At 47.0% G+C, this 14,881-nt stretch overlaps 3 protein-coding genes across 4 annotated transcripts in view; 1 reads left to right on the forward strand and 2 right to left on the reverse strand.

Annotated features, from left to right (window-relative positions):
- DDRGK1 (DDRGK domain containing 1) overlaps positions 1–14,881 on the forward strand; it is a 642,973-nt gene that overhangs the window by 371,522 nt on the left and 256,570 nt on the right. The gene's annotated exons all lie outside the window — the stretch shown is intronic.
- The window catches only part of NPM3 (nucleophosmin/nucleoplasmin 3), a 43,214-nt gene that overhangs the window by 17,230 nt on the left and 11,103 nt on the right, over positions 1–14,881 (reverse strand). Inside the window, exons 6-7 of the mRNA XM_068111287.2 lie at positions 14,257–14,324; positions 13,140–13,197 (exon numbers count right to left, since the gene is read on the reverse strand). Of these exons, the coding sequence (XP_067967388.2) occupies positions 13,140–13,197; positions 14,257–14,324 (126 nt within the window). The remainder of the gene's footprint in view (positions 1–13,139; positions 13,198–14,256; positions 14,325–14,881) is intronic.
- Positions 1,651–8,641, reverse strand: LOC137423784 (protein FAM200C). Of its 2 annotated transcripts, XM_068111286.2 has the most exons (3): positions 7,990–8,641; positions 6,594–6,732; positions 1,651–3,492 (listed from the first exon to the last, which is right to left on the reverse strand). In XM_068111286.2, exon 3 carries the CDS (start codon positions 3,490–3,492, stop codon positions 1,723–1,725), a length of 1,770 nt encoding a protein of 589 aa, XP_067967387.2. In that variant the 5' UTR covers positions 6,594–6,732; positions 7,990–8,641; the 3' UTR covers positions 1,651–1,722. The 2 variants fall into 2 exon arrangements, with proteins under 2 accessions (XP_067967387.2, XP_067967386.2); XM_068111285.2 differs by having other exon boundaries at positions 6,594–8,641.

Raw genomic sequence — 14,881 nt, forward strand, 5'->3', positions numbered from 1 at the left:
CCGAGAAGAGTATAAGAATGAAGTTGTCCAATGCCCAAGAAACCCCCAAGAGTGGCAGATTGTTACAGATGACTAAGAACCGGTGAAATGTGCCTCATGCATGTGGTGCCATTGATGGAAAACATGTAGCAGTGCGATGTCCTCCCAACACAGGCAGCCTCTACCACAATTACAAGGGGTTTTTCTCTGTGGTCCTGCTTGCGTTGGTGGATGCCAACTACAAATTTCTATGGTGTGATGTTGGTGGCCTTGGTACGATGTCTGACTGCCAGATATTCAATGAATCAGAACTGAAGCAGTGCCTTGCAGATGATACCATCAACTTCCCCGCTCCTGAGCCACTGCCACATGATGACCGTGACACCATTCTTCCTACATGGTGATGATGCGTTTGCCCTCAGGACCTATATGATGAAGCCATACTCTTCCAGGGGACTCACCAAGGAGCAGCGGATCTTCAATTATCGTATATCTCGTGGCCGACGTGTGGTGGAGAATGCATTCAGCATTCTAGCTCAGCGATTTCAAGTCCTCCTTTCAACGATGCAGCTGTTGCCTGAAGCTGTCCGGGATGTGGTTGAAGCATGCATCTGTCTTCACAATGCAATGCGCGAGAGATATCCAGCCCTACAGAATGCTGCACTTGATAAAGAAGATGAAAATCACAACCTCATCCCTGGAGAATGGCGACAGCAAGCAAACATGCACGATGTCGAACAAGTAGTTGGACCCAACCGTGACACACGAGCAGGGAAACAGCTGCGAGAGTACCTCAAGCTGTATTTCAACAATACTGCTGGATCTGTTCCTTGGCAGGACCGTATGATTTGAGCTGTTGTGTGTGTGTGGAACAGCGTTCTCATACTCATGGACTTTATTCAACATGAACATTTAATGATGAACATTTTCATAAAACTGACGTTAAAAAAACTTATGATTGTTTATTGCTTTTGAATTTGTACTTTTCATAGAATAAAGAATGTAGTTGTGCATTGTACATATTTGTTGATGTAAATGTTACAGAAATGTAATAGAAGCAAAAAGAATAGAAAAAGCTTAAAACTAGAACATAAGTAAAGAAATGTAAAACAAACACATTTATAAGGCTGTGGCGACCTATATTGGAAAAAAACCAAAAAAAAAACCACCTTTAGAGGCCATTTTTCCCCGCAAGCGGGGGTTGGCCTTTTTCGGGAACCGTGGTAGTTGTTGTTTTTCGGTCCCCTTTTTGAAGCAATGTTTTACGGCCGGATGCCCTTCCTGACGCCAACCCTTTTTGCCGCCTTTAACGACAAGCAGGGAATTACCAGTGAACTGGTACTCAATTAGCCGACCTCGGAAGGATGACAGGCTGAGTCAACCCCCCTGGCGTTAATTCAGCGATCGACCGGGTTTCGAACCCAGGATTCTAGGATCCTAAGCTGACACCCTAGCCTAGCCGCTAGCCCAACACCATTGGAAATGAAACAACGTTTTCCAATAAACTTTATTCAACATGAGCATTTAATGATGAACATTTTCATAAAACTGACGTTAAAGAAACAGTATGGAAATGCCTATGGCAGCGTTTCTCAACCTTTGATGGCCCATGGCCCCCCTACCGAGTCGCTTAACATTCGTGGCCCCCTGCCCTTCAATAAAAGATGCAGATTTCGTTTTATGAAATTTATTTACTCAGTCTTAAAAGATAAATCAAAGTAAACATTTTTCTAAGCAATACAATCAATGAGACACTTGCTGTTGGGCTTGTCTGACGAGGCCTCTTATGTCCGGCTCCGTCTTGGACACAGCAAGGCGAATATCGTTCCCAACGTCAAGACGGTTTCTGGACTTCGTTTTAATGGTCGCAAGGTCAGAAAATCCAGATTCGCAAAGATATGTTGTGGCGAATTGAATGAGCATTACGGATGCCTTCTTGCTGAGTAGTGGATACCCATCCTGAACAGACAACCAGAAGGTGGAGAGGTCTTCTTTGTTACTGAAGACCAGCTTCATTGCTTTTGAAACCTTCAACTCTGCCAGCTCCTCTGCTTCGTCTTCAGTAGGTTCAATTTTGGCGTTGAACGGGTCTTTGTGCCACGGAACATCCAACGGTGCATCGTCGAAATACGATTTGAACTCAGCGGAGAGATTGTCGAAATGTCTAGTGATGCAATCTTTGATGCTGACGGGAAGCTCAATCCTCTGCGTCTGCAGGTGCTCGTCCAAGAAAGGAAACGAGGCAGTGGACCCGGCCTTGATTCGTGCCTGCCAGACTTCCATTCTAGCAGACAGTCCGGCAAGCTTGTCTTGAACGTCACTGACTGTCACATCACGGCCTTGCAAGGACTGGTTCATTTCGTTGAGTCGGCCGAATATATCGGCCAGGTAGGCGAGCATCATGACGAACTCTTCATTGTCGAAGTGGACATGGAGGTTGTTTTCGTTGTCTCGCAGGAAGATTTCCACCTCAACCCGGAGTTCATACAGCCGAGAGAGGCATTTCCCCCTCGATAGCCAACGGACTTTGGTGTGGAACAGAAGTCCAACATGTTCCGCTCCCATTTCGTTGGCCAGGAGTTGGAAGAGCCGATGATTTTTGGCCTTCGCACGAATGAAGTTGATCACTTTGACCGCGACGTCCATGACTTCCAGCAAACGAGGCGGAAGAGTCTTTGACGCAAGAGCGTATCGGTGTAGCGAACAGTGGGAGGACGTCACATGGGGCCATTCGTTCTTCACAAGCGTGACGAACCCTCCTCTGACGCCGACCATCGCTGGGGCACCATCAGTACAAATGTGCTTGAAATTCTGCCAACCGAGTCCGTCAGCTTCAAAAAAAGAGTCCACAATAGCTTTGATATCTGCTGCTGTCGTTGTGGTTGGTAGGGTATTGCAGAACAAGAACTCTTCCTTCATCTTTCCCTTTCTCTCGTAGCGAGCGAAGGCGATCAACTGGCTCTCCAGGGCGGTGTCGGTAGACTCGTCTAATTGAAGGCTAGCCTGGAGCGTGCTTTGTTTGATTTCGGAGCAAACTTGACGGCACACATCAGCAGCCATGTCGTCAATCCGTCGTCGGATCGTGTCATTAGAGAGCGAAACTTGCTGGATCTTCTTTTTCGCCTCTGGTCCGATCATCAATTCCACCATTTTCTCTGTACATGGCTTGATAAGGTCCTCAGCAATAGTGTGCGGCTTCTTGCACTTCGCAATTCGGTATGCCACTTCGTAGCTGGATTGAAGAGCAGGTTTTTCTTCTGGCCGGAATCCAAATTTGGGAAGTGTCGCTTCACGGTCATATCGTGATCGTTTCGCAGACAGAGCGTCGATATTATCTTCCTTCCTTCCGGGATGCATCTTGTCACGATGGTTTGAAAGTTTGGAAGGACGTAGTGACGCATTTGACATCACGACCGAGCAGTGCAGACATTGCGCGCAGTCCACACCATCTCGACTGACATTCGTGAATCCAAACTTGACATAGCTGTCATTCCATTTTCGAGCCTTCGACATCTGAGAAAAAAATTGCAAATACGAATTAATTACTTTTGTAACGGTAATAGAGTAAGGTTGAAAATTAGGTTTAGAAAAGTGCTCTGGAGGGAAGGAGAAGAAAGGAAGTAGAGATGTAAAGAAGCAGAAAGAGATGGAGAGAAACTCATCTACCCTTTTTTAGAGAAGGTTAAACTCATCTACCCTTTTTACTTTGACACTATGACCGGAGACTCGTCACCTTAATTGTACATTACAAGCTTCTGCATTCTGAATCGCAGTTTTTCGGCGTCCGCTCATGGCCCCCCGGTCGAAGGAGGGGGCCACGGGCCCCCGGTTGAGAAACGCTGGCCTATGGTATGGCAGTCTATACACGTCAACATACACAACACTTTAGCTCTACTCAGAGTCACTTGCAGTTGCTTGGAGTTGAGGGGTGTTAAGTGGCTGGTCACTGATGCGACGAATTTGGCCCTCTCCTCCCTCACTGGCTCTGGCTGAGCCAGATTGATCGACGGCTTGCAGAGTGTCAGTGTCCAGGTCCCTTAGGAGGCTCAAACCACTCAAACGTAGAGAGGATTCTGGGGTACTGGTTGAGGGTGCTGTAGGAGCTGTCCATGGGCGCGGTTGAGATGAGCACGGGGTGTTCAACTGGAAAAACTCTTGCTGCAACCGGCGTGGCTCCATTGACCCCCAGACGGAGGTGGGGTTTTGGACATCGGTTGGCCACTGGTTGGGTGGGGGCTGCCACATGTGTTGACTTGGTGCCTGGCCATATGGGGCCATTCAAATATTATGTAACGCGATGGGGGGTGGGGGGGGTGTACAGCCGAGCGTTACGAAGTGTTACGAGGGGGTGGGGGGGTGTTCGCATCGGCGTTACGTAACAGTAGTGATCTAAGTTTTTAAAACCAAAAGTGGGATTACTACTCATCCCATTTTTGGTTTCAGCAAAAATGGGATGACTACTCATCCCATTTTTGCTGAGACCATGTTGATACTGAAGTCGAAGTCACAACGAGAAACCACATTTAACTGTATTAAATTTAGTACTCTTTATTACTCTTTATAATATTGACGCCACAACGAATTGTTTGTATAGCCTCTTAGGGTCTCGTAAGTTATTCCAGTTCCCATGCGGGTTCGCGTGCTTCGGTGGTCAGTATCGGGGTACCGGACTCGATTGATTGCTCCTGTGGAAGTTGGAGCCCCTCAGTGTCGACACCATCATCGTCTAGCCATTCCAGGACCGGCTCGTTCTCCTGGTACGCCACCAGGCACATTAGCTCCCGCTGTCGTCGTGCGGCTACGCGCTGCGGGCGCACACATTCCACGCGCTGCTCCAGTTTCTTGTCCTTGTGACAGCGGGCATGGGCCTTGCCTGACTTTATGGAGGCATGATACAGTCCACAAGTTGAACAAGTCCGCCTCTGGAGTTCGGTTTCCAGAGTAGGACATGCGAAGTCATACGGGACTCCACTCCCTTTGGGAATTTTTTATGGGCTCCCGGCGTGAGAATGCTCTGCCCAAGGACAAGGCTCTGGAACAGTGTTGGAAACTTCCCATTGGTCGTGTTGCAAACGAGCCTGTCACCCGTCTGCTGCACGGGCAACGGGGGCGGAAGGAAGCGATCTCGGACTACACTGAACAACGAGCTTCTGGGCTCTCTGCAACAGTCTCAATCGTTACACTTGACCAGTTGTACCTTATACTGACTCTCCAGTACATGTATCGCCTGCCAGTCTCTGTCCTTCTCAATAATATAGTCTTCCGCATCTGCCGAGATGTATTCTGCCACCGTTGGGAAGTCGTCTATGACAGTCTGAGACCAAACTTCTGCCAGGACCTTGCCCGCATGGGCGAAATTCTGGACTTCCAGCTCATCATCGACCGTCTTGCCCGATCCATCAAGATGACTGCCGAAGTGATCGTGGGGCAGCACGAGCCCTGCCAGGTCGTGGCTGAGCGGTGCCATACGTCGCTCAACCCAATTGAAGGCGCTCCTACCTGGGGTGTTGGTCGCGATGAACAGGGCATCCAAATCGTTCGTACAGAAATAGTCAATTGCACACTGAATTGTTTTCTCATAACGCGGATTTTCGTCCGGGCCGCCATCCACGGTCACAATCATGACATGTTTTGGAAGAACGTCTTTGCACGACAAGCTGTCCTGAAATTCGGTCAAGGAACGAATGCGTTTCATGTCGTGGAGGTGGTTGAATGCAGTAGATGATGAATGCATGCTTAGCACTCCTGATGCCGATAGAGGTGGGGCCCGATTATGTCACAGCACCACCGGTGATAGAGTTACCCTTGATCATTACTGCAGCGATGACGGACGGCACCAATTTATGCCGGGAAGCAATGACGAAGTCGTGGTCACTCAATCGGACTTTGTATTCCATATGCATGATCAACGGCGCCTGTGTATAGGCGGCCGTTAGGCCAATAGGAACCCTGGCTTTGTCATCTTGGGAATGGAAGGTAACTTCATCAGGACCCAACAGTGATGCCAAGTTTTCGAGATTTGCGATAGATGCCCTGGCAAACATCGCATCTTTATGCCCGGAGTGTACGTCATTTTGAGCTCTTGACAGTTTCACTGGTACAGTTTTGCAGTGCCTCTTCCCCTCCCGCGTTGTAGAGTTGCGCGGCAGAAGGCGGAGGTAAACAGAACTTCGAAATAGCTGAAAGCCACGTTTTGTCAAGGCAGCGGTTAGGTCATCCAGAGTCTTGACCGTTCTAATGATCTCAGAACGTCGTCGCTCATCAGCCGCGGAACCACCGAAAGCGATATCCACTATAACTTTGTGAAGTAGGTTCTCATCAACTATCGCTGGCCTGCCCACAGTTGATTTTCGGAGTTGTTTACGTTGGTCTTCATCTAAGTTATCCAACTTTCGTTTGTAGTTATCCCGGTACCGTTGTTGCCGCTCTTTGTTTTTCACGCAGTTTTTGAGTTCAGATTTAAGCCCATCCAGTTTCTGCTGTTTCTGCTTCAGATCCCTACGCTCATCCGCTGATAAAAGTCCTTGGCCTTGACGGTTGGACAGATAATTCACTTCATCTTGTACAACGTTAAGGGTGGCGTCCAATGCTTGTTTTTTCGGCGCTAGCCGCACCTTGGTTTCCTCAGCTGAGCTGGTAGTCGCAACGGGTTGCACGGGTTTCGTCGGTTTGGGTGGTGCCGCGGGTTCGATAGTGCCATCAGTCTCCTTCTCTGCTTGTAGTTGGTCTGTCGCCACTGACCACTGTCAGTACCTGAATAAAATAAAAATCCCTATTACTTTCCTTCACCTAGAGAACATTTTCAGACAATCATCAAAAGTATCAAAAGTAATTCTCCAAAAATCTCAGGAGGAAATCGGCTCAATAAACCCGTTTAATTCAAATCCCCCATCTGTTGAACTTTCCCGTCACGTGGTCACCACTCATCAGCATCGTCAGTGAGTAATCGTACGATTATATTCTATATATTCGATTATATTCTCGTTCAAACCTATCGGTGGCGGATCCAGGAATTTGCCCTACGGGTGCACGGAAAAAGGCCCGATGAATCTCATTTGCACCCGCCCCGCACGACGGCCAAAAAGGGGACCCATAAATCCCCGTAATAGTCGAAAGGGGCGCCTTAGACACCCTGAGGGGGCATTTGCCCCCCCCCCCCATACGGCCTGGAATCAGGGCGGTAAGCGTGGATGGTGTAAGCTACAATGCAAATTCATAGCAGCGGAAATGGGAACACTACATTTTGGTGGCAGGAAGCAGCACTGTATACAACAAGACCGCTCAGAGAGCGGGACTTGGCGAAAAGACGAAACGACGTGAATTTGGTGTCAAATTAAAGCCAATCTATGGTTTCATAGAAGTGTTTAAGAGGAACTATAGCGCTAAAGTACAAAATATTTGATTTATAAGGGTTTGAAAATACGGTGTTACCCAGGGGTAGGGGGTTTTGACTTTTCAGTCATCAAAGGTCAATGATTTTGGTACCAAATGAAAGCCAGCATGCGACTTACTATATGTGTTTTAGAGGAAGTTTTGGTCGAAACCTAAAACGTAAGATTTTGGCCGATTTTGATAAAATTGACCTCTGGTCAATGACTCAGAGCCAAATCCGGAAAAAACCGGACGATATTTTTTAAAGCTAGTACCATTGTACCAACCTGCAACAGCTCCAGTTTTTGTGGAAATAGTTGAATCTGCTATTTAGGGATAGGATTTAGGCATTTCGGGATAGAAATAGAATGTAGTTCCCGGTTGTGACTAAATGGCACAAAATTTGCGGTGTGTATACTGTATTATCGCCCATTCAACACGGAACGCACGCCAGAAACAATATCTTAAAAATTGCTCATTTATTACCATGATTACAGTTTCAACATAATTTATAGATAGATAAGTTCTATATATTCTGAATGATACATTTTCATGATATTGAGAATATTAGCTGTATTTGCAGGGAATGATATTGTGAGTCGCATCACTCTCATTTGAAGGACATGAAAATGTACATACCTTTGACCAAAATGAAAGCATCCGGCCCTTTCGTTCTAGTTCCTTCTGTTTCCATTCTTGAAGCTTTTCCGTCACAGCAAGCTGAATGTCGTGTTGCTTTTTCAGTTGGGCCCATATTTTGGCGACTTGTAATTGCACAGCTTGTTTAGAAGTTGAGGGGTTTGCCTTGGAAAATCCGTCGATTAAACTCTTATATAGCTTTTCTTTTATATTCATGGCCGCCATGCTTGAAATGTGTGCGGTTCATGCGTTTGCCCACCAATCACGCGACTGCCGACAAAATGGCGTTTCTTCGGAAGGTAAAGGTCACCCCAGCTTGCAACCCCACCTGGCGAATCGTTCATAATCACCTCAACCTATGGTGCACCGCAGTGCGCAAAACAGATGTTCTTTGCCGCAGCAACGATCGCGTGTTACTCTAGGCTGATTACTATTTTGCCGGTGCTCACATCTATTTCCGGGTTAGGTGTTCATGTTGCTTTGTTTCTGATTATTTTTTCTTTGAAATTTAAGAAGTGTAAAACAGTTTTTAACTATTTATAATCTGGATAAACATATATTGTTATGCTAGTTTCCTGGGATTATATTATATATCACATTATTTTATTTTGCCAGTAAACATCTACTAAAATGACTAAGCTCCTCCCCAACCCCCTAACCCCCAACCCTAAATTCTCCCGTCACCCTCCGCCCCCCCCCCCCCACCATGTTTCAGAGGTTGCACTGGTCTGTGCAAGCAGTAGATCGCAAAATGTAGATCGCAAAATGTATATTCGCGGGGGTGGGGGGGGGGGGGGTGTAGTGACCGAACGTTACGTAACGCTTAGGGGGTGTCTGGCCGAACGTTACGAAGCGTTACGAGGGGGTGGGGGGGGGGGGGGGGTGTCAAATTTCGGGGAAAAAAGCGTTACGTAATATTTGAATGGCCCCTATGATGCCGATGGGGGCCCAGGGTAGCATGAAGCAGCAGCAGGTGCAGGAGGTGGAGGATTCGGGGGGAGCATAAGTAGCAGATGAAGTGGGCTGTGACCTGCGTGCTGTCTCATTCTCATCTATGTAGCGCATCAGCAATTGCAGCACGTCTTTCTGGTAGCGTCGCCAACAGTCGTGATTAAGGCTCAGAAGTGTGGATCGGACAAACTCAACAAATCCCAGCCTCTCTTGGTCACCCTGGGGTTTCAGGTGCTCAAGTAGTTGTTGCTGCATGGTCATTAGGTGTGTGCCCTGATCCTGAAGAGACGTCAGAAGTTGATCATCTGCCTCACCTCCCCCGGGTGCTGTGCTGGCCTCGAGGAGCTGTTGTGCGGCTTGAATAGCTGCTTGGTGGGGTAGGGCCTCTGACCTCTGGTGCATCGGGATCATCTGGGGTATTGGGTATGTCACTAGCAACTTCACCTGAAGCTTGTTCGGTTGTGGATGCAGCTGTAGTTTGAGGAGCTAGACACTGTTCAAGCTGAAAATATACAAATTGAAAATGTGATGTCACTTATCAATTAAAGAAATTACAACATTCAAATAACAGTGGCAAATAGGAATTGGAAATTTGTAAATTTTGAGATTGAAAGGGAGACGTGTGCTCATGAGAAAGAAATACTCGTACTCACACTGACTAATGGCCTCCTGTGCACACGTTCAATGTGCACCCTCAGGAACTCCAGGTTGGTGAGGACCCACCGGTCCCGGTCAGTGATCTCTTGATGTGCAGCCAGCCCAGACTTTGTCTTCATAAGCTTGCCTAGACGTGTCCTGAGACTTTTATACCATACTTTAAGCACTGTGACATCTTTGCCCATCGCGCCAGCCTTCTGCTGCCACAGGGATTCCTTCCTCTGTTGATTCTTATATTGGGTCATCCTTTTATCATACATCTCGGTATGCTCTCTGAGCCATTCCACAATGGACTCCTCTTCTTCTATTGTGAGGTTTGGTGAAACCTTTTCCTTTCTTTTCCTCTTCTTACAGGAGGGTTGTCGGGCACTTGTGGCCTGTTGATCACCATCACCTTGGCCATCAACATGGGTATCTTCATCCCCTTCACCTTGGTCTTGAGGACCTTTATTCTCTTGACTTTGGGCAGCATGCGCTCCACCATCAGGTCCACCACCTTGGCCAGCAGGGACTTCTTCTTGGCGATCACCATGGCCAGCAGGACCTTCTTCTTCAGTAGCCCTGGCACCTCTGCGGTTCTTTGCCCTTGGTCTTGTGCACTTCTTGGGAGGCATGATGTCTTGTGCCTGTTGAGTCTGGAGACTTTCTTGAGTCGAGTTGTTCACCATTCACTGCAAACACAATGGACCACTGCAGGTACCAGCCCTCTATTTATAGGCAGGCTGAGGAGGCACTTCAGGTGGCTCAAAGGAGACAGAAGGGAGGCAAAAGCTTTGCCATGGTGTCTCAAGGGTTGCCGTGGTCACCGAATGGAGGCACAGCGGTCACCACAGTCATCGTTCAATGCACGCTATTGGTCGCCCAAAGGAGGCACAAGGGAGGCAGAAGCATCGCCCAGATTGATAGGAAAATTTGCAGCAGAACGCATCTATTACCTGGCAACCATTGGGCGACCACTGTGCCTCCATTCTGCAACCACGGCAATGCTTGTGCCTCCCTTCTGCCTCCTTTGAGCCACCTTTGAGCAACCAACCTCCTCGGCGACCTTTGTGCGACTGTTTTGAACATGTTCAAAAATTTACGGCGACCATGGCGATGTCTGACCCTCCTGTGTACCACCTTTGAACGACCTAGGCAACCATTCTGCCTCCTTTGAGCCTCCAACGGCGACCTGGCAAATTTTATGGTCGCACAAGGGAGGCACAAAGGTCGCCATCCTGTGTAAAGGCCCCCTTAGTGTGTGGAATGTACAAGTCCCGAGACATCCTTGCCTGGACTCCGGAGTATTTTCCTGACATGGTGGCAGCATCATCACACCGATGCTCTCGGCAATTCATCGTGTCATGGTTCAATCGTCATAGCTCACAAAGCATGGTTTCACTCGGCATTTATCCTGTATGGCTCTTTATCAGGACAAACCTAAGAAATCTCTCTGTAAGACCACTTTCTGCATCAACATAATCGCACTGCGAATACCAAAAACAGGGTTGCATCTCAATGACAAAGTTCATGAGCTTGTTTGCATCACCTCAGTCGCAGAATATTTAAACTGCAAACAGAAAAATGCCACGAGAAAGGGTCTGCAACAGAAACGGTAGATGTTGCGAAGAGGAGCAGCCAATCTCGATTGTGCCACTTGCCTTTAACCACAGGAAAGGCTCTTCCAAAACTAACGCAAGAGATTTCCATTCCAATTATTGGAGCTAGGAGGGGATCCACTAGTTAACGTCTTCCTTTCATAATTCCCAGAGACCTGGATCAGATGATGTGTTGGAGGCCACAAATGCAGAATCCAGTCTATCAGTTGCTAAAATAAATAAATGAATAAAAATTTAACCCTTTGTTGGTGCGGTGGGGCTTTGGACATGGTTAATCACATGCAAAGGGGGTTTGCGATACCCCACCACACTAACTGAGTCTGACTCGGGCTGACAGAATGGCCTCGAGGTACACACTCTCACCTCCAAGCTGTCTAGCCTGGGTTTGAATCCCAACCCAGCTATAAATTGTCATCCCAGTGTTTCAAAGGCAGGGAGATTAATCATTGTGTGCGTTCCTCGGAAGGACATTAAATGGGAGTCACATCTGACTGCATTCGTTGTTAAAGATCCAATGGTGTGCTTCATGAAGAGTAGGCGAATTATCACCGGCACCATGGCCAAATTCCAAATTCCTGCCTTAACCAGCAGAGGGCATTGCATCAGCGGCACAGGTGTGCCCAAACCCAAATGATGCTCCCCCGCAGCCGTGTGCTGCATACAAGCAAAGAGGAAGTGCTCACTGATGCAGTGGCAATATTTCAAATATAGCAGCAAACTGAGAAGTTTGGTGACCTCGGGGTGGAATCTGTGCTCAAACAAGCAGTCCGTCTACACTTTATAGTCAGCGACTGGTTGTGGAGATCGTAAATGACAGTCATGATCAGATTGGCTGCCTAGTCTCTTGTGAAAAACAACTCAACTGAAGATGCAACCACTTTTTCTTTCGTCCCCCCAACTTGGTTTCAATCTGAACACTTGTTGATGTACCTTGTGCAGAATTTGCTTGCTCTTGGTCACAAACCAATCGATGAATAACGGAATCCATACCGTTCGTTTATAGCATGCAGGTGCAAACTTGGAAACAATATCAATATAACGCATCAAAATGCACGTGCCGCCGGTGTGCTCAAAGACCGTATATCAGTCAAAGGTATGAGTTGCTGAGTCCCTCGGTACTCCAACGATGGAGAGAGATGGGGAGAGAGATAGATGGAGAGATAGATGGAGAGAGAGATGGAGAGAGAGAGATAGAGATAGAGATAGAGAGAGAGAGAGAATTCGGACATCGTCAGCGTGTACGATGTTTCTACGATGAAGTTGCAAAGAAGATGGCATGGGAAACTTAGCTTGGAATCAAAGTTTGTTTTCTTAACTGGAATTCAATGCAATTGCAAGATGAGGAGCCAATTTAACGACTTTTGCTGGGAAGAATGTAACCTTTCAAGGCTACGATTTGGAGAGCGGGCGATTTTGTCACATTTAAAGTCATATCACAGACAGAATGTTTGCCGTTTCCTTGCTTGGCACTCAGCATTAAAAAGGACAGGGCAAGGACAAACACCCATAGGTTGGAAACACTAAAGCAGGCTTTGATGGGCCTAAAGGCCTCTCCATGCGTCAACGTTCCACGTAAAGGAACATGTATTATTATTGACTCGATGTTCCAAGCTTGGGACCCCTTTGGAGGCCCGAAAGATCGTGACCCCCTAAACCCCCAAAAGGTTATTGTGTGCTGGTAAATGCCACCAGTGCACATCAAACCATAGACCCACTTCAGTAAAGTGAATGTGGAGACCATTAATGAAAGGGGAGTCGTTGCCAGAGATCATATCTCTTACAGTTTACAGTTCTGCTGCTCCCTCAGCTTTATAGTGCCTCAGAAATCATGGCGTGGGGTCAGCCATGTTTGCATCACCAAGGTCCCTGTGGTCAAGTAAATCAAAGGTCACAATCACATGGCTCCGCAGTGCACTCTACAGCATAAATAAACAGATAAATCACCTTCGATACAACTTCATCCTCCTCCTCCTCCTCATCATCATCTTCCAAGTCATCATCCCTGCAAATTAGAGATCCAAGAAATCCCTTAGTATGTGAACCGTAACAGCAAACTACAAATTTACTGCTTTAATATGAACCAAATGTGGGAATCGGCCTTCCAATTCCACAGGTTGTGACCATACCTGTCAAATCGTGAGCAACACTCATGTAATCATTTCGTACATTCTGATCGAGGAATCGAGCCACCGGATATTAAAAGAGAACAAGTAATACGTTTAAGAAACCTAAAGCATCGAGCGCCGGTCGAACACTTAATCATGGGATGGAGACCGGAGTGCAAACCTACGACAGGTTACACTTTCGCTACGTCATGCTATTTTACCCAAATAATGGCAAATGCAATTTAGCGATGTTGAATGGGTTCATAAAGCTTCAGAGGTTCAAGTACGGCATTGGTGTTTAACTTCACAAACATCATCGTAATGAAGCCTGGTGGGCCTGCGGATCAGCCTGCAACGCACAGGTCCAAACACGAAAACACAATTTTCCGCAATTTCCAGATATCATCGTGCAACAACTCCATCCGTGCGAACGACGTTTCCTCCCGTGGCTTAATTTCAACAACGGCTGGAATTGACCTCCGCATATGAACGGTTTCGCTCACCACGAGAAACACTGGTTTTTCAACCTCCCAATTGGGAATTCATACCAAGTACAGTTTGTTACTTTACCCAATAGATGCAGAAAATTAATAAACTTTCATACCGAAATAACTTTTACATTCAAAAACAAGAAAGAGCAATCAGATGGCAGACCCTCTGCAGGATGTGTTTTAGCAATTTTAAGGCTTTTGTGTTAAAAAAAGATATGGTGGCCGAACCACGTGACCGATGACGTCATAATCATCACTAAAAAAATTATTCAGGAGGAGGCGCACCTATTGTGAAAGTTTCCTGTCAATCGGACCAACAGTTGCAGAGAAAAATCGCATTTATTATGTGCGGACAAACAGACAATGGACTCAAATGCAATACCTCCCCTCTGGTGAGGGTATTTAAAAAAAAAAAAAAAAAATCAATCAAAATCAATCAGCACAACTATGGCATGTCTGACTTACTCATAGTCATCATCATCCTCATCGTCGACGTCATCGTCTTCAGGAGCATTACCCAGTTTGGGTTTTTTCTACAAGGATGAGACAGTTGAGAAAACAGGTTTGAACCAATGAAGTGAAAAAAATAAACAGAGAAGGCAAAATATTCCCGACTTGAAACAGCTTAGATAACCAAGAGATGCAATGACACCTCTCACAAGAAACAGGAGAGTGGGGAGATTCGAACACAAATGACCTCTCCTGGGCCGAACATGCAGTAAAACTGCCCTACAATGCCAGCTGCAAACTGGGCATCCTCCGTCGTTCGGTCTTTCCTTGGAAAACCAGAATTCCTCTCGGCATACAAGCCATTTGGCTGTAGCTCAATTGAGTACGGCTCTCCCCAATGGGCAAGGGTCACAGAATACACATCGACACCTCATCCCCACCCCCTGGGCCCCTCTGGCCACTTTCATTGCACCTCCAGGGATTTAAGCAAACGATGCACCACCATCTTGTGTCCTTCCCCCATCCCAACAGACAATCTTTTCTACCTCCACCAACCACTCCAACTCCGAACTCAACCTTCCAACTTGCAAGTTACCGTATTTCTTCCCTTCCCCATTTGTTCATTTCCTTGCTGGTTGTG

This window comes from Myxine glutinosa, chromosome 3 (genome assembly GCF_964187855.1).
Source record: "Myxine glutinosa chromosome 3, kmMyxGlut1.1, whole genome shotgun sequence".
Taxonomy (NCBI): Eukaryota; Metazoa; Chordata; class Myxini; order Myxiniformes; family Myxinidae; genus Myxine; species Myxine glutinosa.